This window comes from Physeter macrocephalus, chromosome 5 (genome assembly GCF_002837175.3).
Source record: "Physeter macrocephalus isolate SW-GA chromosome 5, ASM283717v5, whole genome shotgun sequence".
Classification (NCBI taxonomy): domain Eukaryota; kingdom Metazoa; phylum Chordata; class Mammalia; order Artiodactyla; family Physeteridae; genus Physeter; species Physeter macrocephalus.
Window position 1 is genome coordinate 1,119,888 of NC_041218.1, and position 23,443 is coordinate 1,143,330.

Genomic DNA, 23,443 nt, shown 5'->3' on the forward strand with positions numbered 1-23,443 from the left:
TCCCCTCCCCTCCCCTCCCCTCCCCCTCCCCCTGCTTCCCCTCCCTCTCCCAGGTTCATGAGGGGCCACCTCACGCCTATTGGCTAATTTTCTCATAGAAAGCTAACTGTTTTTAGCTGGTAGGAACTTTCTGGTCATCTCGGTCAGCCTCCTCATTGAAGACGTGGGGAACTGGAAGACGTTAGACACCTGGAAAGGGCAGACAGGGCGTCGTGAGAAAGCCAGGCCCAGACGGAGCCTCGACTCCGGGGGCGGGAGCGTCCAGGCCACAGAGCTGTGTCCTCACCATCTGGAGGCCGGGGTCCAGGACAGGGGTGGATATGACAAGGCTGGCCCCTCAGGGCTTCGAGGGGGTGTCTGTCCCAGGCCCTCTCCTCGGCCTTCGTGTCTACACGTCGTCCTTCCTCTGCCTGTGTCTGATTCCAAACTCCCCCTTTTATGAGGATGCCAGGCACGGGCTGAGGCCCACCCATATGACCGTGTTGTCACACCATCCCCTCGGTACAGACCCATCTCCAAATAAGGCCACATCCCGAGGCCCTGGGGGCTAGTGCACCCACACATCTTTTTTGGGGGGGACACAATTCAACCTTCGACACCAGGCGCCCCTGGACGGCTGAGTGGTTGGCAGGGCAGTGCCAGGCCGCTACCTGAAACCTTTGGAGCCTGTTCCTGCTTGGCACAGAGGCCGAGCCCAGAGGGACCTTTTCCTTGCAGATACTGAGCAGCAAGGTTAGAAGAGGGGCTCCTGCCGTGCTCTAGCCCCTGTCACCCACCTATACGGTCACTCACCCGCCGAGCTGGGTGGCGATCCTATTTGGGGATTGCTTTTTGAGAAATCCGCAGAGATGCTGGTGAAGCTAAGAAATGAGACACGAGATGAAGTCTTCAGACCACGTTTCAGGCCACGCGTGTGCCTCCGGGACCTGCTTTGGGCGTGTTTGGAGCTGGGAAGCCAGCCGTGAGCCTCTGGCTGTGGGCCGTCCCCTGCAGGGCAGCTTCCCGGGTGGGGACGGAACCAGCCTGTCTTCTTGCCGCCGTGGGTGCCGGCAGGTGTGCTGACGCTGGGCCCCAGACGCCCCGGTCTGTCCGGCACTGAGCCAGGGAGGCGCAGAGCAGGAGTGGCTGCTTTCTTCCTTAAACGTTTGATGGTCCTGTGGTGTGAGGTGTGGGTTTCTTCATGAGGAGAGCAGAGCCCTTGCTCACGGGCTTCCTGAGGAAGGGGCGCTGGTGGAGAGAAGTGTGACCTAAACTCTAAGGAGGACGCACCGCCTCAGAGCAAGAGTGTTTCACGCCCACGCCGTCATCCTCCAGTTCCCGGGTCTGTGGAGAGACGCGTCCTACGCTTAGCTTCTCAGAGTCCTGGAACAGACATGATACACACGTTTATGGCTTTGCCTCAGCTGTGACAAGGCCAAGTCAATGAAGACGTTTCCAGGTGTCCCTGTCTGGGAACATGAGACCGGCGTTAACAGCTGGTGGAGAAGTTCAGGTGACGTTTGCGGTTTGCTAAGCCGTCAGGGGACCCAGGAAATTCAGGAAGGAAGTGTTGGCGCCATTTGTGAGCACAGCCCGCTGTGTGGGGTCTCCATGAAAGACTCCGAGCCTCCAGGCAGAGTGCTGGCCCATCCCAGACGCACCGCGTGTTTGCACCAGCCATACCCTCCAAGTAGAGAAAATGCCATCAGCCAAGGTACTGGTTTCATCTCAATCTTAACAGAAAATTGAGACAGCTGCAGGGCCCCAGGAGAATATTGACAGACCGCTCGGATGAAGAAGTACCCATGGCAAGTGCCAGTGTCAACTCACGGCTTCTACAGATGCCTAGCTCGTGTTACCGCCAGCAGTATCAATGACTTCGTCTGTTAGGGGAGTGAAGACTGTTGACTCATAAATGTATCAGTACACTCAGACAGCGTGAGGGACACGATCGGGGGGCTAAGGAAACGCTCCCCTCAAAGATCCATGTTAGGAGATGACGTCACAGGCGGGGGAGGCCTCCACACACTCTCCTTGGGTGGGTTCTGGTGGAACGTGGGCACGGGCTACGCATGGCACGGGCTAGAAGGAGGCCTGAATGGTTAAGCTGCGGTGTCTTCCAAAGTCTCCCTCTCTCCAAGGCTCCTCTGCCCTAGTCATAATCTAGAAGCAATTCTAGACCTTACTCCTTCTGTTGGCATTTATGAAAATCATCCTGTAATTACTGACAACTCATCCTGTACCACACAATGAGTTTTGCCAGTTCAGCTGACTTTTTGTCAGTTAGGTGTATGTCCCTCTGTAATCTTGAACTTGTTCCTAAATCCCTTGCTCTCTGCCAGGCCTTACGTGAGCACTTTATAGAAGCCGTTTATCACAACAAGCCTGTGAGTTAGATATCGTTATCCTACATTTTAGATGACAAATCTGACACTTTAAGGTATTGAATCATTTACCCAAATATCACCAGGCTAGCAGGTGGCCAGGCTGGGTCAAGCCTGGACCCTTAGCTCTGTGGTCTTTGCCAGGTCAATTACTTGATGTTTTAGAGCCTCAGTTTCTTCACCCTAAATGGGAAAATGGACTCTATTCTGTCTATGGCACAGTGTTCCAGGAAGAAGGAGGATAAGACATGTGAAACATTAGGACAGGTAGAATGCTACAGAAACTCGAAGCACTGTTCTTAAACACGGGAACAGTACACAATAAATTCTTCAGGGGTTCAGAAAAGGAACCGGCACAGAGGGTTAATTCAGCAAGTTTCTTCTTAATAGGTGTTTTTCTCCTTCCCTCCTTGATAAAATTTACTACTGTGGATCCTACGAGAGGAAAATAACTGGGTTATAGAGCCAGGTACAGCGGAAGACACTACCTGAGTTTCCTTGTCTCCTGGCTGGTGAGTGAAGTCTCAGAAATCTGAGATCCTGAAGGACACACCCAGCTCTTAATTAAAATGTAAGCGCTGCAGTTGTAAAAATTCTTGCTCTGGGTGTGTGTTTATAACGGGGAAGACAAAGGAACAGCATTCAGCCGATCCACAGAGGAGAGAGAGGGGGTTATTTGCTCAGGAGCCCGGGCCTGGCTTCGCCTCCACCCCGCTTGTTGGCCTTGAGTGAATCAGTAATCCTGCCAGGCAGCCTTGTCTGCCCTGTGCATCACAGAGAATACAAGCAGCCACCCTCGGAACAGGAATAGTGAACCACAAAATAGTTGAGACTCTCCCGGCCCAGTGAAATGTCCACTGGACCGTCCCTGCTACATCAGCCTACCCTCTGCCGGGCTCTGGCCCTTCTGAGATGGCCCCCGGTGTTTCAGAGGGAGGTTCAAGATGGTCCCACACTAAAAAAAAAAAAAGTTCACTGTTCATTTTTAAATCAGCACGTTGCTGCAATATCAAATATGTGATGGGAAGGTAGAGCTCTGAGCTTTGGAAGCCCTTGTCCCAGGCTCAGTGGCCTCTTGGAAAGAGTGCCCTGCGGGGATGAAGATGGCTGGACCGGTACCCGCAGGGATGCAGGATGCCGTGAGCTGTCCTCACAGCAAGCTTAGGCTCCGTCCCTGCTCAAAACAGTTTTTCCCATTAACCATCGGGGGTCAAGCTCACCGAGACTCCCAAACTGAAGACACGTTTTCTTGATTTTCCGACTAGAAAATCCAGCTGGCACTTGTTTACTGAGCCTGGTTGCTTGCAGGGCCCCTTGGAGATGAGAGGGACCCGGCAGCCCCCCAGTCCTGGGCCTGTTCAGTGCGACCAGGGGGCCACTCTGCTCTGGGTGTGATCGGCGCCCTCTGAAGCTCCGGGCCCTTCTCTCTGGTTCCCTCCATCGCGATGGCCAGCAGCCCTGCCCTGGGTAACGGGTTCTCAGACGCTGGGAGCAGGCCAATTGCTGCTGTTAGCAACGCCTGAAGTGGGCTTGTGGAGAATATTTGCAGTGAGGGGGGCTCCTGGGAGACCCTCGGGAACCCTTCGGAATCAGCTAGAAGCCCTGCTCTGTGTATCCAGGCTTCAGCGTGCGGGCAGAAGGCGAGGTCCCCATTCAGAGAAGGGCCCGGCTTCCGAGCGGCTCGCACCGTCTCTGACTTTGATGTGTCCGGACGCCCCCGCCACACACACACTGAGAAACCGGGCCTCTTGAACTTCATTTTGGGGTGAGTGTTTGTAGCGCTTTGGAAGTCAGAGTTGACCGACTTTTCTCGTGGGTTTTATTTCAACTTCCTGCCGCAGCCAATTTTCAGTCTCTCAAGAACGAATCTGTGCAGGACCCCGGAGCCGTTGAGTCCCGGGGACTTCTGAATCGTTGGTCACACCTTAGCGGGGGGCTTTGGCAGCTGCCACTGTAAACGCCTTCGGAACGTTCCACAGCGTCTGGTCCGTGTCACCTGTGCTCAGGTAAACATGTCAGGCTTGAACCCCTTCCCTGTCTCTAGATGTTTCTTACCTGTCTTGTCTCTACTGGGGAAAAGGCAACGTTAATACCTCAATAAGACGGAAAGGATGGCATCCAGTCTCCGGTGGACGATACCTTCCAAGTTCAATCAGTTTAGGCCTCGCCAAGTTTCCCAAGCCCCAGAACTGTTTAAAACAAAAAAATAAGTAAATAAGTAAAATCTCCCAGAGAAAGGAAAGAAACACAAACCACAGCAAAGCCCCCGTGCGTGCTCTCCTGACCCCACTGCTGAGCTGCTTCCAGGGTTGGGAGCAGGGAGTGGGGAGACGCGGCCGAAATGCCGGGAATCTGGACTTGGGGTAACACACTCACCACCGTGGAAACCCTGAGCTCCAGGGCTGCAGCCGGGCTGTCTGTTTTCTCAGCAGAAGCAGGTGGTGCGGGGGCCGCCGGAAGGCCTTCACTGCCGCACAAGGTGAGGGAGCTCGGCGCTTCCCATTTTCAAGTTTGCACCTTGCGGAGGAAGGGGAGGAAAGGTGGGAGAGACGGGGAGTCTCGGGGGTGCCCTGCTGTCCGTGAAGGCTCCTGAAACAGGCAGAGAGCTGTCACTGGCCGCAGAAGGGTGGTTACTCCAGAACCAAAGTTAAGCATGATTCCCATAGCAAACACATTAAGCTGTGACCGGTCACATGTCCTTAATCCCCACTGAAGCGTCTGCTTGCAGCACTCGTCAAATTGTTTTGCCCGTTTTAGGCACGTTTCCGTGTCGGCGAGTCCCCACGTGGACACTGCTCCCCGCACCCTCTTCCGCTGCATTTTCTTTTGCTCTTTTCTCCTCGTAAAGCTACATTCTTGTAATCGCGAGTATTTCGCCTTCTCTGGACGACAAAATTGTATGTACTGAATGACGGTCTAATAGCTTAATATCCGTGTTGATGTTTATTTTCTCTGTGTTACCAAATACGTGTTATTTAAAGGCAAACGCTACCTGAGCTACTGCCGAGGAGCACCCAGCCTTGGCACTGGAACTTGACACAAGAAAAGCACGAGGTTCCCTGCGCACCCTGGCGCTCCACCTCGTGGGCTGCAGGACCCTCGGTGGGGGAGGGGGGGGAGGCGCGTCGAGGGCCTTCAGCAGGACCTGGGGGCGGGGGCGGCCCTGGATCACGCCCTGCACGGGTTAACGCTCTGCTTTGGGGCTTGCAGATGACCACTCCCGGATCCGGCTGAAATCAGAGAACAGCCACGGCAGCTCTGACTACATCAACGCCAGCCCCATCGTGAGTACCGCCCGCCACCCGCCAAGGCTCCCGGGGGCAGGGGGCGGGAGCGGGCCGCCCGGGCGCTGGTTCCGTAGCTGAAAGCCAGTCTGTCTCCACGGGGTACCCAGCCTCCACCAGCTAACTAGCCTCCAGCAGGTACCAGGGCTGGCGCTCTGCCCCCCGCCCACTCCCCATGGCTTGGTCCCCGGGCAGGGCTGAGTCCCCGGCAAAGGGAACGTGGTGCCGGGGTGCTGAGCCTGGTCACCCCAGGGGCCCAGCGACAGCGCCCTGACGAGTTACTGCTGGAACCCATGACTTTGGGGAAATTCGTGGCTGGTTGTGTAAAGGGTTCCGAGGCCCACTTGTTCGCTGTTTGGGGGAAACAGGAAAAACCAGACCCACACCTGGCACGCGTTGAAGCGATGGATGGCGTGGAAGCAGGTCGGAAACTGCTGGCTGGGCTTCTCCGGTCCTTGCAGCGGGCGGGGTCTTCCCTTCGAGGGAGGCGGCGCGGCCGCGCCTCTCTGGGCAGCAGCTATGACGGAGGACGGCCGGAGGGTCTCTGTCCTGAGACCTGGCCGGCAGGTGTTCCCAGCCTCCGGGGACCTCCTCGCGGCCCCAGCCCGCAGCTCCCTCGCGGCGTCCGCCCCGCACCCGGGGAGGGGCTGGCAGGTGGCGTGAACGCAGGTCAGTAGCCGGTGGGAGGAACCTGCCAGGGGTTCTCAGGGTGCGTGGCGGGCGCACCTGGGCCCGCAGCAGAGCGGCAGGAGCAGGTGGAGCTGTGTCCCCCTTAAACCGTGGCTCTTGGCGCTGGTCTTCGGGGAGCGGCAGGACATCTCACTAAGTTCTCACACTGGCTTCAGTCAGATACGGGCGTGTAGGACGCAGCACGTCCCGGGGCGCTGTGAGGCTATGGGGGAGCGGGGAGGGGGCCGGGCGGGCCTGGGTCACCTCTGGATTCCTGAGAGCGCCCTGGGCGAACGACAGCCCTTGCTGTCGTCAGTGGTGACCTTGCCGTCTGATCGCAAGCAGAGCCGCTGAGGGTAGACTGCTGTCATCGTGGAGGTTCCATTTACCTCAGTGCATCTGCTGGATAAACCTTATGATTATGACTCCAGCGTGCCGTGGGTCAGCCGCCTTTCCTGACACCTCACAACCACACAGCGAGGGCACAGTGTAACACGCTTGCGGTGCGAAGGGGATTCAGAGGGAAGCATCTTGTCTGCACCCGTCCGAGCTCAGGCCTTTGTTTCTGGGGTTAGTGTTAAGGAGTCACTCCTTTCCCTCCAGCAGAGGAGACCTCAAACGTTGGCTCCGGCTGTGTTCAGGGGCCTAACTGGAGCCGTTCAATCAGTCTTTCTCAATAAACACACTTGTTGAGTTTGGTATTTTTCCATCAATTCTAAATTCAAAAAACCAAGCCAAAGCCCCACTGATTTACGCATCTCTCATCCGCTGAGGGTGGGCTTTGTAGCTGCCTGGACTTGGTCCCTGCACAAGGGTCATGGTGATGGTCTGTAAGAAGGGAAAGATCTGCCTTCTTCCCGCTGGGCTCCTTCCCTGGGATGAACCACGTGACAGGGCCAGAATGAGCAATACAGCAATTCTTTTCACGTCTCAGAGACGGGAGTTCAGTGTTGGGGGGTGCCTGACTCCTCCCCATTTTATGGGTTCCGGCTTCCAGACATCGGAGCTATTTCAGGCTTAAGTTAGGACTCAGTGAGGACAGGGTGCTGGTGAGAAACCGCATCTCTCCCAGAAGCCGCCCACCAGCAGCGCCATACTCCTGTGCCTTCCCCGTCTCTCTCTTTTTTTTTTTTTTCCGGTACGCGGGCCTGTCACTGTCGTGGCCTCTCCGGTCGCGGAGCACAGGCTCCGGACGCGCAGGCCCAGCGGCCATGGCTCACGGGCCCAGCCGCTCCGCGGCGTGTGGGATCCTCCCGGACCGGGGCACGAACCCGTGTCCCCTGCATCGGCAGGCGGATTCTCAACCACTGCGCCACCAGGGAAGCCCCCCCGTCTCTCTCTTGTTGGTGGAAATTCAGAACAGCCTCTCAGGCTTGATGGGGCAGGGACTTGGGTCAGAAGGTGAGGCCAGGAGAGACAAGTGATTTTTCGGTGTCTTTTATGTTTTCCTTTTATTTCATGCCACAGTTCTTTTTTGTGCACATTTGGGTTGGAAGCATGAACTAGAAGAAATCCTCGGTACCTCTTCCTGAAAGGACTGAAGGTCTGATGATAATGAGCTTCCTAGCAGAATTGAGTGAGAAGCTTACAGTGAGAGCCCAAGGAGCCCGTGACCGTGCAGAATAAAACTACAGTAACTACATCTGTCATATTTGTACTTAGTCCTCATGAAATTTCAGGAAGGCCATCCAGTAGTAAATAATGTGCAATCTCTGCTCTGAAATCAGAGGTCATGAAAGTAAATAGGAATTCTGCTTCCCCGCGTGGGGTGTCTGCGGGAGAACCCCATCAGCCGTACTGGAGCTCGGTCACTGTCAGGCGTGGATTAAGGGGTGGCGGGTGTTAACACAGCAGCACACGAGTCCCCTTACCAGGGACAAGTCTGAACGTCCCAACAACACTTGAAAGTAAACTTACTCTTCATTTCTCTGCTTATTAAGGGGGGAAATTGTTTCATTTTTAAACTCAGAATGCGTTTAACAAATTTAAGTAGATACCGACTGACGCTTCAGAAAAGGATGACTGCTCAGATGCCCTGAACATCCTAAGAAATTGGCCAAATATGGGGGCCAATTCCTTGGTTTTCAGATTTACAAGCAAATATCTATATGTGTATAATTATGATTTATAGCCAATACTTTTCTTAAATAAATCTCAACTCATAAGAATATGAAAAAAGAAGCCAGACTCTCTCCCACTGATTTTATTAATGCTACAATTTCCCAGCAAACTCTCACATTAAGACTTTGTATCTGGAAAAGTGACTTGAAAACTCAGGCTTGATGTTCTCTTGTTTTTAAGAAAACATCTGTGAAATTTGCTTTACATGTTAGGAAAAGCAGGTGTAACGTGGGCAGATAGGAATACAGGAAGATAACCTGCGTGTTCACCTTGAGTGAGATTGCAGGGTAGGAGACGTGACCCCCGTGACCCCCCTACCAGAGGCTGGCCCAGACCTTCCCTGAGACTTTGGGCCACCAGGTGGTCCGGGGGCAGTACCGGCCCTGCCCTCACCTGCGCACCAGCCGGCAGCCCCCCTGCCAGTCACCCTTCAAGGCTTCAGAACACAGGCGCCCTGGTCTTAATATGCTGAAGGCTTAGTTTTTAGGATGAGTTCTGTTTGGAACATTGGGGAAATATTGCTACATTTTTTAATGCAGATTAGAACTAGTTACTCATGGTCAGTTATAACTGTCATTCCAGAGCCTGAACCAGATCGCTAGGGGTTTTTTTTAACTGTGCATTTAGAAATTCATAGGGATATACCATGCGGGCACCCTAGTTCATGTGGTATCTTCATATAAGACTCAGTCAGCCACATGAACAGTAGATTGAACACAAACTTTGGGGGTCTACTCTTTCTGAAAAAACTCCCAGAATCCCAGAGCTAAAGGGCCCGTAGAGACCAGGTCCTGCCTCCCCGCCCCCGCCTCACCCATTTTACAGACACTGAGACTGAGGCCAGAGGCCCTGACTTCGTTCGCAGTGCTGGAGCTTGTGTTTGTAGTCACAGCAGTCCTACAGATAAAAAGTACACTACAAAGAAATGGGAAACAACAAGGAAGAACGGGGGAAGGTTCACCTCAGGTGTCCGCAGCAGCCGACGCTCATCCCAGGCGCTGGAGGTGGAGGCGTCGTCACCCACCACGCGGGGTTGGCGGCCAGAGCTCCCGATGGAGAAGTCGTGACCGTAGAAACTGACGCGATTTCCTCTAGTGATGCTTATCCCACCTTGGAGATCTTAAGCGTAGTAAGACTTCGGTGCATTTAGTTAAATTTTTGCTTTACTTTCGTTCGTTCAAAGATGCACCGAACTGGGCTGAGGCTCCCGTGGCCTTATCTTTGCTACACGCACAGAGTACTTCTGCCCAGAATTATTTTCTGTCCAACAGGATGTGCACGGGATGGGGCGATGGTGGTGGTCGTCTCAGTCACTGTTCAACGGGTGGCACGTCACCGCTCTGTGGTCACTTACTGCCTTCCGAGAGGCAGCCACGTGGCGCAGCCAAGGGGGAGGGGAGTGACGGGCCGCTGAGCGCCCCCCGCCCCCTTACCCCTAGCCCCACGTCCTCCGGTCCCGGTCTCGGGTTGAGCAGCGGATGGGGAAGATGGGAACACCATGACATCAAGACCTCCCACGACAGGGGGCCTCATTTACCCTCCCGAAACCCTGTTCCGATTTTTACTTTCAATCACATGTTTCTCATCGTGAAAGCCGCTCAATGTGCTAGGTTGAACGTACTAACGATTTTAAAACGTGTTGCTCTCTGAATTGCTTTGGGCAAAAAAGCACACTTGAAAAGGAGGTGGGGTTTTACTTTTCATGCAGAACTATTTGCAGGGAAGAGATAGGGGTCTCCGTAAATAGCTGTCACCCCCAACAAATGCATATTTTGAACATAAAACTCCTTATTTCTGCCAAGCATTTTTCTGCTGAAACATTTTAATTGGGGCTTTCAGCTACAGAGTAACGTAATTTTACCTGTATTGTGTGTTGTGCATTTCCGGTTTCAATTACGAATCTCACTAAATTAGATGCACAAAAAGCGTTTTTTTCCTGCCCCTCCATCCCCCAGCCAGCATCACATGTTGTTCTGTTACAATAACTTACACCTGTTCTTTTGTGCTCTTTCCCTCTTTCATGGTGCACATAATTATAAGGTGCGCTGGGGGCGTCCTTTCACGCTGACAACCGTCGGCCCCGAAAGTGTTGACGGGCGGGCGATGCGGGAGGATTCACTGGATCCGTGTTAAGGCGGACGCGATTCACGCAGGCTCTTCTCAAACCCAAACTCGGAGGGGGCTTTCAGGTGACCCGGGGTTACAGCTGACGTCCTCACGTGTCGCCGTAGAATCATGTGTGGGTGCACCCTCTGTGTTTTTCACTGTATTGGGAGATGTATTCTTGGCAAGTACCTTTAAGTGCGGAGCATTTTAAATCTTTCATCAAACGCTGGTGTCAGAAGCATAGAAACTGGTGCTGGATGGGTAAGAATGGAGGATGCTGTACAGTCTGATAAGTGAGCAGCCACCTGCCACCAAGGGGAGACCCGCCCACTCTCTTCTGGGGAAGGCCTCCGCGGTCCTCAAGGGGGTGACAGCAAGGACGTCTTTGCTAACACCTCGCCTGGTCCCTCCCTGTCCTCTTAGGATGCCAGCGTGAGGGGAAAGAGCCCCGTCCGTCTGATTTAATCCTGTTTGCTTCTCTAGGCTTCGTTCTCATGTTCTTTTTTTTCTGCTTAGTCAGTCTTTGAATTAGATGTTGTAATGAAGGCCTTTTAAGCCAAACTCCCTCTCTCGAAGCCAGCAGGCTGCATTCGGACAGATCACCTAGCCAGGAAACCCACCACGGCATTCTCCTTTGTTTGGTTTCGGTCCTTGTCTGGCGAGGTGGAAAGAGAACAGGGAGTCAGCTGCTGGAAGGCTGGGCAGCGTGTGCCAGGCCGGGCAGCGTGTGCCGCGCTGGCTCTCAGACCCCAGGAGGACTCTGGGCCCGAGCCCCTTTCGGGGCAAAGAGAAACAAGCCCCCACGGGAGGGGGGTAACTCATCCTGGGAGGCATTGTTGCTGGAACCCTCCAGGCCCCGGCAGCGCCCCTGCCCTCTACCCAGCACAGTGCCCTCGGTGCTAACCTCGGCCGCGTTACCTCGAGCCCCGTGCGTGGCCAGTGGTGGCCGTGGAGCCCGCGCCTACCGGCTGAACTCCTCTGCGATCGCACGCGTCCGTGGACGGGTCACCGTGTTGGTGGCCTGGGTGCGGCCCTGGGTGCCCTGCTTCGTCCCCACCACCCTACCTAGCGCGGCCTGAGCGTGGGTTAATGCTCTGGCATCTGGTCTGTGGGTCGCTGGCCTCCGTTCCTACCGACGCTGCTCAGTTATCTCCATCCCGGCGTAAGGAAAACATTCAGCCCCAATCGCCAGGCTCCGGGCGCCGGGGAGCCCCAGGCCCCGCCTAAAACGCAGGCGGGTTGGAGTCAGGAGGGGCCGTGGGGTGCAGCGGCGGGGTCTCCTGCTCCGCAGACGTGTGGGTCGCGGGCTGGGAGCGTCAGCCCGGGACGCGCCGCGCCCCTCCCCTCAGCCGGCCCCTCACTGCCTGGCTCTTCACCAGCTCTTCAGCTCATCTTTCTTCTGCGGTCTTGTCTCCGCAGATGGACCACGACCCCAGGAAGCCCGCGTACATCGCCACCCAAGGACCGCTGCCCGCAACCGTGGCTGACTTCTGGCAGGTGAATCTTTTAAAATTAAATTTTGTTCTGAAAATAAGATCTTCATACATTGACCATGAATAACGCCTTGGATTCAATTAAGCCAATTCAGATTTGTTTACGGGTGTTCATCAGGTGTTCCTTGATTTCAGAATTTCTATGAGCCCTTTCATATTTTTTTATTATCAATCTTTTTTTTCCAAAACTTGAGTGTGAAAAATTCCCTTTGAGAGATTTAATACTTTAAAGACTCTTACCTGTTTAGCCACTTTACTTTAGCCACTTTATTTTATGAACTATAAAGAAATGGAATTACAAATGTTTAAATTATTGTATTTTACTCAAATGTATCTCTTGTCTATAGTTTTAATTTTATGACGGTAAAAGATGGTGCTCAGGTTATAGTCTCTCCCTTTGTGGATACTCTGTAATGATGCTTTTTACAGGCCAGGTTGGTCTCTTTCTTTTCATTCGGCAAAATCCTGTACACTCAGACCAGGCTCAGACATTGAGAACTCGCGTCAACATTGGCCAGTAAAAGGAAAATCAGGAGGCCAGTGGGCTTCCCTCTCCAGTCCCCTCTCTTTTTCCCCAGTGTCCACAGCATGGCAAAGCTCCGTAGGAACAGCTCTTGGAAGGTGGCACCGTGGGGTGCGTGCACGAGGTCACGCCATTGCTCGGCGGCTGTAACAACCCCTCCTGTGTGTCGGGCACATCGGGTGTCCCCAGAACTGGTACAAAGGGCCCCCTGAGGACGAGACGAGGAAGATGTGCCTTCTGGGTCCCGGGGCACAGGTGATGATGGGGCCGGAGCAGCGTGTGGTCCACAGAGCTGGGCTGTTCGGGTCCCGTGGCCATGCCGTCTCTAAGCCAGTCGTTCATCCTGACGGAGGGCCTAGCTGAAGTTAGCAGATTCCGTGTTCCTTGTTCCCTGTGGTCTGACACTCACTTTCCCAACTTTCCAGTCACCCTCTCCCGACTCTCCACCCCCAGGAGAGTCAGGAAGGGATCCAGGATTTGCTGAGTGTCCCAGTGCTATTTGCCTTTTAAGCGTATCAATGCACGGGTGTCAGCATCCCCAGTTCCCAGGCAAGACAAGCGAGCATCGGGGAGATTACATAACTCACCCAGCAAGTAGGAAACCAAGACGGGACACGTCTGCGTGGCCCTGCTCTTTCATGGTGGCTTCACGCTATTAGAAAAAAAAGACCGAGCTGAACCCTGTGATGATGGCCTAGAGCCGTCAGGCTGTGGCATGAGGACAGTCTGAGGACAAGCTGGTCCCTCGCGCCTCGAGGGCTGAGTCTCCTCCCCGTTACAGCCGACCTGCCGAGAGGTCACGCAGCCCCGGCGGAGCTGCTGCAGGAGGGGAGCTTGCGGCCCGGGCCCGAGGGCCTTCCTCCCGCCACGCGGAGCTGTGTTCCCGAGCCGTGAGCCCGCCGGCCCTGGTCCTGCCCGCAGAGCGCCGCCGGAGTCCCGTGGAGGCCCGGGGTCTGCCCAGCCACCTTCCCGGCCAACCCCCGGCTCCTTGCGCTTAGACAAGCAGAATAAAGAAAACCCCGAGTCGTGTGGCACAATAAGGGACCCACAGAGTCCCGCTATCGCCGCAGCTTCTACTGCGCTTTGACCCACCATCCCGATGGGCACAGTTACAAGGGGCGCGTAGCGCCCCCAAAGAGGGGAAGTTTCATTTTTATCAACTTCGGGTCCCGGTTGTAACTTCACGCGAGAAAGCTTCTCTTGCCAACAGAATCACAAGTTCCTGGGGGCGTACAGACGCTCAGCGTGGTCACCGCTCACATCCGTGGACCACTTACCGTGGACCAGGCCCTGTGTCGAGGGTCTCATACGTTCTGTCCTATAATCTTGGCAGTCCGCGAGACTAGAGGCTCATGCTCTGCCCCAGCTCACGTGGCTAGTACACAGGCGCGCTGGTATATTTTTCTTTCTGCTTATTCCGAGTAGTTGCCATTGTTGGGGCCAATTCATGTTGTCAGTACTTATAATCGGTATCTGTCAGTATTTATAATAATGGGATTCTAGAGCATTTATGGAGGTCGGATATCAAGGAGCATACGTTCTCGAAATGGAAAGAAAATATCCCTAAATGACACAGCTGGAGAAAAGCATTAAGGTGAGATGAAATGCAAGATACTTTGAGACACAGTCACATTTACCAAACTGTCCGGGAAACACTGGCATCCCGCAACGTGGGAGCAGATACTCTGTGGCCAACAGGCTGGCCCTCCCGGGATGTCTGGGGCTCGTCAGCCCGTCACAGCCTGGGAGCCGTCCTGCAGCAGAAAGACCTGCCTGACTTTGTCTCCTCCACAGCCCTTGGGAGAGACGCCGTGGTCTCCACACCCGGCCTCAGGGCGTCCGGATGCAGGCAGAACACAGTGGAGAGGTGCTGGCCTTGGGACGGAGGGCACTTCATCGCTTGTGATTTGTTTCCTAGCACAGCCACATTGGTTGGGTTGGCCTCTAAATCATATTCTAGAAGTGGGCACCTAGCAAGCATGGCTCTTTGTTAATAACTCACCAAGGTCACAGGCTCGACATCCTCAAACATGCCAAGTCCAGCTTCCCCCCGCCACCTCGGGCTCAGCAGAAAGCGCGAGGAGGAAACAACGCCGGCCTTTAAAACTTCTTGCAGGACTTCTCAAAAGCCACAGTGAAGTGCAAGCTCTTTTAAGAATAGAACCTGATTTGAAACATAAGAAGTTTCCTGTGTCAAAGACAACAGGCTGAAGTAAGGGTTCATGTCTCTGAGTAAGGGTTCACGTCTCATCGCGTCGTCTGGATTCATGGCCTTTGATAAGTTTTGACCCAGGAACTCAGCACCTGTTACAGAAAATATCGAAGCACCTTCCTTTTGTTTGAGCTCTTGGGTGCTGCTCTGAAGCCCCGCCCAGGGAGGAGCTCCCGGGGGCTTATTCTGTGTCTGTGATGAGCAAATTCCCATAGCAAAGGCCCCTGTGAGGCGGGTTCGTGTGAACGGCAGGGTGCCCTTTGCCACGGCACAGTGGAGCCCAGGCTGGGAGCTGAAGACGGCAAGTTATTCCTTCTCCTGTTTCCAAATGAGGCCACGTTCACAGGTTCGTGGACGTGACTTTGGCGGACGTTATTCCACCCAGTACGATGGCAAAGAAGAAAGCAGACACTAAACCCCGAACGTGGCAGCATGGCAACAGGACGCGTGGCCGCAGCAGGAGGCCGCGGGGCGGGCAGGTGGGCGGAGGGGGGCCAGGGACACGCAGCGACGCCCGAGGTCATCAGCAGGCTCGGGACTGAGGGGCTACATCCAGAGGAGGGACCGGGGCGACTCTGTCTTCACGCAAACACGGCCCTTCTGGAGCCTTCCATCGCAGCTGTGACTCAGCAGGAGCCCTTCTGCCCTGACCCTCACTCCTGGCTCCCCTCCGCACCCCAAGGGCTCTGCCGGGACACACAGCGCCGTGCGCCGTCCTGCGGTTAGAATTCTTTCTCTGGATTCACATGACGTGTTCTAAGAATTTGGTTCCAAACCAAATGCATGCCCGACCCACGACCTTCCTGTAGAAGCACGTTCTGACCTGTGAGGACAGCCCCACGTGTCCCCGGGGCCTGAGGTGGCAGCCCTGGGAGAAGGCAGACCGACGTCCAGGTGCAAGTCCACGTGAGGAAAGAAGCAGGAGAGAGGAAGATCACAGCTATTGAGCGCTTACCGTCTGCTGGGCCCGGGGCAGACGCTCGGGGTACGTGACCCCGCCAGACGCCCCTGACAACCTGGGGTAAGGCTATCGTGAGTGTGTGATCCCCCCAGACGGGGTCCCGCAGAGACAGGGGGCTGCTGGGGGGCCTGGGGCTGGGGAGGGGTCGGGGAGTTGGGGTTTGGTGGGGCAGAGGCTCAGTTTGGGGAGATGAGAAAGTTCTGGGGACGGTGGTGGTGATGGTTGCACAAGGTGAATGTCCTGAATGCCCTTGAACTGTACACTTAATACTAGTTAAGAAGGTATTTCTATGTTATGCATATTTCACTAGAATAAACGAGAATCTGGGTCCCAATTCCAGCAGAAAGCCGAGGCCCAGGGATTCCAAACCACTCCCCCAAATCCACGCGGCAGCTGCAGGCGGGTTTCACACGGGATCTGTATGCTCCGAAATACTTCTTACTGCCCCACTGGCCTTAAAGTGAGGAGGGGGCGGTGACTGGGCAGGTGTGTCTCCGTGAAGAGGAGAGAAAGGCCATCCTCTCGCGGGCCAGCCCCCTGCTGTGACGGAGGGGACGTGGTGCCTCCCCTCCAGGCACAGAGGGTGTGCGCTACATGCTCCGGGTGTGCGTGTGCATGTGCGTGTGTGTGTCCAAGGCTAGAACTGGGGGAAGGCTTCTCCAGGAGCCGAGGTTTCCCTGCGAGGAGGGGGAGGCCTGCACACCTGCCGGGAGCCAGGCCCGCTGGGCCCACACACGAGCTCCAGGTGCCTCGGGAGTTTGGGGACAGCCTTCCCGGAGAACAGCGGCCTCCGGGCCGTGAGCAGGGAGGGAGGACGAGCCCCGGGCGCAGGCTGCCCGGCCCCGAGCTGTCCAGGCGGGCATCACCCATTGGTCCTGGAGCTGCTCCGGCCCCCGGCCCTACCATCCCACCCCCGCGTTCCGAGGAGCCCCATCCGTGTGGGCCGTGAGCCTTCTGCCGTCTCTCCTTCTGTATTTTCGGACAAAGCAGAAATTCGGGCAGCGCGGTGGCTGATTCAGGAGCTTGAGGACCGTCTGCAGATGTGGACCCTACAGTCGGCGCGCGAGGTCCCCAGCCAGCCAGCGGTGCCGGAGCTCGGGGCCGGGGCCCCTCCAGGGCGGGGACCGGTGGCCGTCCCCCGCCCACTGGGGGCTGGGTGAGGGGAGACACTCTAGAATTTCCAGCCTTGCCCACCTTGCTTGACAAACTTTTTGGTAACTTTCAGACAGAATCGGAGGCCGGGGAGCTGGGCCACAGACTCCGAGGCAGAGGCCTGCTGAGGTCAGCAGCAATTCAGCTGGCGCCCAATTAGTGTCGACGTTTATTATTATTATTATTAACATTTTACCAAGAAAATAGTCCACCTGTTGATTTCGGTTTCCCACTTTCTGAAAGTATATTCTGCTCTGAGGTCTTAACTGGGAAAGTGCACTTTTCCAAACGGATGGGCTTGATTTAAATAAGTGCTTTTGTCCCGTAGCGCCCATCAATCGTCGTTCTTAGGATGCTCAAGGAAAGACCCGAGCGAAGTACCGTGGAAGACTGAAGGAACATAAAGATGTTTCCTCCAGGGACTTAGTGCGCAGGGGGGCGAAGCAGAAATGCCGTGGAAAGGTCATGACGAATTACAGGAGTGAGCCGTGCGCCGGGGCCACGCTGGGTCCAGCAGACAGGGAGCCGGAAGGTGGCCGCCCCGTTTCCATAGCTCGCCCGGGCTCCCAGCTCTGGGCAGGTCAGCTGACAGGTGACTGCTTTACAGCCAGCGTCACCCAAGCCCCCAGGAGCCTAGCCTGGAACACCCAGAGGTGACCCTCGCTGGGTGCGCCCGTGCAGACACCCCATTGCCCCCCAGTCGGCAGGACGCCTGGTGGATTTGCAGATTTTGCTGATTCTGGAGCGTTAAGAGATTGTGGTCAGAGAAATGTACTCCGGAGCCCTGTGAACTTTGATGTTAAAGCACATTATTTGAATAAATTAAAGGAATGCAGGAATTGAGGACAGTGAATTTCTTAGGAAAAACCTGATCTTTCATTTCCATGAGTTCACAAGTACTTTAACCACATGCCCTAGATTTTCCAGGATATTTTACTTCAAATATTTAGTCTGGTTGAATTCTCCGTACATGAATTCACACGCCTTTAAAGATAAAAGGACACTTTTGTCAGATCGTCTCGTGTAAACGTGGCTTTGGAGACCGTGCTCTGCGCAGGGCTGCGCGCGGTCGTGTATGGTGAGCCCGGCAGCGCGTCCTCGCGCCAGGCACGTGACAGAGCCTTAGCTCAGGCTCGGGTAAAAAACACAGCCTGAGTTTCCTTTTTAACTGATTTTTATGGACCTCGGCTGAAAACACTTTGCTTTTCTGTGTGATACTGCTTCCTTAGTCTGTCTTTCCTTTCTTCTTTTTTCTTTCTTTCTTTGTTTTTTTCTTCTTTCTTCTTTTTTCTCCTCCTCCTTCTCTTGATTCACAAGTGGATCTGATGCATTTACATCAGGTCCTGATTTTGAAAAGAAAGATGGCAGCCTAAGTGGCTCTTTTTTTACCTAAGAAGTCAACGTGCATATTAAATTTGAAACTCAAACGCAGGCCAGGGAGCTGTAAGTGATTCCAAGGGACAAGAGTCCCGGGCCCAGGTGACTCCCCATACAAATACCTGACACAAACACCTCCGCAGCAACTGCACAAAGTTTGGATAAACGGACAGCTTGGTCTGTAAGTGGCCTCGCTGTGGAAATGCTAAATGGCCACACCAGCCACATTGCCTCTGCTTGACACACAAGCAGGCTGTTCTGTCTTTGCAAAGGAACTCTTGCTCGATCCCAGTGAAATGGCAAGTATCTCTTATGTAGACGGTTCCTCCTTCTTGCTGGTGGAAAACATCCAGAGGTGGCTGCTGCAGTTTATCCGGAATCGAGACTGGCTTGGGCTCAGTTCGGATCTTAATAGCTGGGAGATGCCTCCCTCCCTGCTCAGCCCTTCCTGGGTGTCAGCACTTAATATCGGCTTTGCTACCATTACCTCAGGGTTTTATCTCCAAGGGAGGCCCATGCTGACAGCTTTGTTTACTGAGAAGCAAACCAGGTGGGTGTGAGTCCCCCGCATGGAAGGTGTAATCAAGATTTCATCACCTTCATCCTCATTTAGCCAGACCGCCACCCCCAGCCTTCACAGTTTGACTCAGGGCCTGTGATCGTGTAGCCAAAGCAGACCAGAGTCTGGGAAGGCTTAATGGCGCGTTTCTTACGACCGTCCTCCGGACAGGGCGAGAACGGGGCTGGGGGTCCGCACTGCAAAGGGTGCCATAGACACTGCTGTTTTTCTTCTGTGATAGATTGCAGAGCACGTGGTCACAGCTGATTGGCGTAAAATGCAAGCGCTCTTAGACCTCTTCGCGTCCTTATCGTTTTCAGATTTGTCGGCATCCTCATTGCCAGGCTTAAGCTGATCTCCGTTCAACCTTTGAAAAGATGGCAACGGAAATGGGTCGTGCAGTGGGGTGGCAAGGATGCTCGGCCTGGTCTGGAGAAAAGCTGCCCCACTTCCTGCAGTGGCAGCTGCAGTGGGCGGGCACACAGTGCATGCGCTTCAAAAAAAACACTTTTCTGTGCCCTGAGCAAGTCCTAGGAGCGCTTCTGCCAGGCAAGGCCTTTGATAGAATTTCCTTTGAGCTCCCTTTTTACAGAACTATTCAAATGATCTCTTTTTAAAATATGTGTTGTTTTCAACTAAGCATCAACTGTAATAAATCACCGTGCCAGATGCCTTGGAGGTAGAAATGGCAACCAGACAGGCTCTAGTCTTCAAGGAGATGACAATCTGGTAGTAGAAAGTTGTGCCAACACAGGCGAGACCAGTACAAGGTGGAAAGGGGCTCATCACAAGAGATCCAGGTAAAGGGAGGAGAAGCTTCCTGCCCGGAGAGACCAGAGTGCTTTGTAGAAGAAACCCTGGCCTTTTACCCATTCAGGTGGATTGTCTTGCCTTTAATCGGGTCTCAGCGGGGCTTTGAAAGAGTTTTGTTTGCTAAACACTTGGTGCTCAAGAAAGACTTCGAATGAAGAGGGCCTGTAGTTTCTTTCCATCTGCTCTAATTAGCTTAACATAAGGAACTTGGAGCTGATGTTTTTCAGCACCTGTGGGCGATTTGGGGCTGGAGTAGAGGGCAGGTATCAGGGAGTGCCTTCCTTTCCTGGGGCTGCCATAACAAATTTCCACAAACTGGGTGGCCGAAAACAGTAGAAGTGTATTCTCTCAGTTCTAGAAGCCAGAAGTCCAAAATCCAGGTCCCGGCAGGGCTGCTCTCCCTCGGAAGCTCTGAGAGGAGGACCTTCCAGCTTTAAGGGGCCTCGGGTGCTCCTGGCGGCGTCTCCCCAGTCCCAGCCCGTGTTCACATGGTGTTTCCCTCCTCTTGTGTTGGATTAGGACCCACCCTGCTGGAGTACAACGTCGTCTTTTTAATTCTATGACATATGCAGAGACCCTCTTTCCAAATAAGGCCGCGTTCATAGGTGCCAGGGGTTAAGACGTCAACGTGTCTTTTCAGGGGACGAAGTTCAACCCCTGCGGGGTTGCAAAGAGCAATACGGTGTCTGTTTGTTAACCAACAATCTGTAAGTTACTCAGTTGGATCAAACTGCCTCCGGAGTATGTATTTCGTGTCACTTGGGCCGACGGTCTGAACTACTGCTGCGCGTTAACTTTTCCACTCGCCTGGGTCTGATGGCCGCGAACGGGCTCCCAGGCACAGCAGCGTCAGCCGCGTCGTCGTCACGTGTTCCTCCTCGGGGTGGCCTCTGAGTGCTGCTCGGGGCTGGGAGCGCAGGCCTGGGTGCGGGGTGTGGCTGGAGTGTTTTATGACCGCCCAGGACCTCGGAGACGGCCCCCCCGACCCCTGTGACACCACCACCACTGAAGAAGTCGGAGGGCATCGTCACCACCGGTGGTCCCGTCACGCCCCCAACCCCTGCGTGCGGGGTGATAACGTGCCTTCGGGGTGGGCTTCCCTGGCCTGTGCTGGTGCGTTCTAGGAGAGGCTCACGAAAAGGGGGGCATTTCCGGTTCTTCTCCGAACGCAGCACCAGAGACTTATCCTCGGGATCCCGCGCGTAGGCCACGTTTAATCCACGTTGACAGATTTCTTCTGACCCAGGGCTGACAGCACCTGCTTCCTGTTGGGGAAAAGGAACCCTCTTTAGGCCAGTAAAGGACTGTTATGGCCAGGACCTCTCTCCCCACCCCTGCCGTGGCCTCTGATGTCCTGACCCGTGCTAGGTGCCCGGTAAATGTGCCCAAGGAACCGGGAGATGACCACGCATGCTGTGTTGTCTGACACTTAACCAAACGGAAAGTGCTAGCAAGTGCCACTTCTGGTATTCAGCCGTCGCTCTTTAATTCAGCAAAAGCGCTGCTTCAGTGGACTACAGCAAGATCAGGTAGGGAATCGGGGTCGTTATTTACTTCCTCGAAGAGAAAAATGTAGTAGGTTTCTCAAAGATTGGGCACAGAAATCGCGTCTTCCTCAGGCCAGGCATGACCCTGCAAAACCAAGCCGAGGAAGAGGGCGGGCGTGCAGTCTCCTGTTCAGAAACGGAACCCGCTCAGCTGGGGTTTCCACCAGATCCTGTATTCCCTCCGAAACCCGCCGCAGCTTTCCCGGTGTGCTCGGGGGTCCAGCTGGCCAGGCAGCACGGTGGGAGACGGGAAAAGGTGGCAAAGGTGGCTCTCGCCCCGCGCACAGGCTCCAGGCCACACGGGCAGGGCTGGTGGGGTGGGAACCGCCCTGTGATGCTGGTGCCCACGTGGGCTGAGATTGGTTCGATTTCGTCAGTTCCCCTGTGTCTGCTTTCACACAGTGACCTCAAAAGAAATATTACCCCCAGGAGTGCCTTTGGGGTTGTTCGTTTAAATTATTTCATTTGGATTCACTCTTAACCAAACCTTCAGAGAGCCAGGCGGGCCCCTGGACGGAAGGACCTCGGTGGGGGAGGGCCTCCCTAATGCCACTCCTGGGGGACACAAGCAGAGCCTCGATGATTAGTTTATGGCCTGGATCATTGTATTTTTATTACACTCATAAAATCTGTGTTTCTCCTCATTTTCGTAATGGTTTCGCTAGGCTTCTGCACCTTCTCAAGGCACATTAAACTGCTACGTGTTAGGAGGACAGATAAGCGGGTAGGTCTGGAGGCCTGAGACGCTTAGAGCAGGGCTGTGGCTTTGAATTCTCGTCTGTTGTTGGATTTGCACTAAAGAGAAGGAAAGCATGTGGGTTTGAGCATAATTCACGTTTATGTGGGCTTTTTTGTAAACACTGCAGCAAGTCCCCTTGAATTCCACTATAAATGATACACAGAGAGGGGCCTTAAGAATATTGACTATTTCTATCCCTTACGTTTAACCCGTAGAATCAGTGGTTTTAGCAAAGATGCTCCAAGCACGTAGGCTCATGGCCACAAAGTTGTGAGTTTTGTCTGAAAAGAAGCCAAGTCCGAGAGCCTTTGTGTCTTTGCCATGTCTGGTGTTTAAACGTGGGTCTGTTTGTTTCTTGTGTCTCGGAGCTGGTTTTGGTGTGGCTGCTATGGATGATTACGTCAGCTTGGGGTGCGCTTTCCTTTGGGCAGTATCGCTATATTTTGGTAAAAGGAAACAAAATGCCGGCGGGGACTCGTGGCTGTAATGCACTTGGGAAGGAATACTTTCAGGGCTGCTTCCGATAAGATGGCAGCTCCACAAAGCAAACTGTTTGTCTAGTCGCACAAATAATGACAAGTAATGGAAAACGAGCACGTCCACTAATTTCTGTCTGTGTCCCACGGAGAAGTGGTGTGTCTGAGTCAGGCCAGCCAACCTGCTGTGGGACCAGTCGCCTGTTTGTCCTGCGTTACAGACCAAAACGGGGGGAGCCAGGCAGCTGAACGTACAACTGAGGAGGTTTCACGAGGTGTGGAACGAGTTTACTAGATTCTTGTTTTACTATTCCATGGAACATGCAAATTATGGGGCCAGCATATTCAGAGATGCAAAAGCAGCTGCAGAGTCCACTGTCTAATGAAAATGAAATAAATTTCCTGTGCATGGAATAGATTTGGACTGTGTCTCTGGGGCACTAACTACGCGTGTCATGGGGCTCAGCCACTCATACCGGCCTCTGTCTGTCTGCAGATGGTGTGGGAGAGCGGCTGTGTGGTCATCGTCATGCTGACCCCCCTCTCGGAGAATGGCGTCAGGCAGTGTTACCACTACTGGCCGGACGAGGGCTCCAACCTCTACCACGTCTACGAGGTAATTCCCCGGGTGGCCACCGTGGGCCGTGGGCTTGGGGGCCGTGGGCTGTGGTGGGCACTGGCGGGCCTGCCCTGTGCAGTCGCCGGCCGCTGTCCCTTGAAGCCTTGCTGTGCAGTCGGTCCTCATAGGAGGTGTCCCTGGGCCCGTGGTCAACAGACACCAGGACCCTCCAGACATCTATGCCATGGGGACTCTGGCAGAAATGGTTTTCTTTTTTTTAATTTTATGAATCCAAATTTGGACAGAAAGGACCAAAAAATGACCTCACTGGGTGGTCAGTTGAGCCTGGTTCTGGATAACAGGCCCCTAGTGGGTCCGTTTTCAGAAGGAAGCCTCTGTTGACGCCGTCCCTAATTCTTAGCCTCCCGCCTGCACCCCGGCCCCTGCTGCTCTCCGGTGGTCTGTGTCCGCAGTGCTTGGCCTTTTTAT

The 23,443-nt window shown here is 54.4% G+C and overlaps 1 protein-coding gene across 1 annotated transcript in view; it reads left to right on the forward strand.

Moving 5' to 3' along the window:
- The window catches only part of PTPRN2 (protein tyrosine phosphatase receptor type N2), a gene marked incomplete at its 5' end in the record, with an annotated part of 716,488 nt that overhangs the window by 663,401 nt on the left and 29,644 nt on the right, over positions 1-23,443 (forward strand). Inside the window, 3 exon segments of the mRNA XM_055084697.1 lie at positions 5,574-5,647; positions 11,963-12,040; positions 22,892-23,011. Coding sequence (XP_054940672.1) covers positions 5,574-5,647; positions 11,963-12,040; positions 22,892-23,011 — 272 coding nt within the window.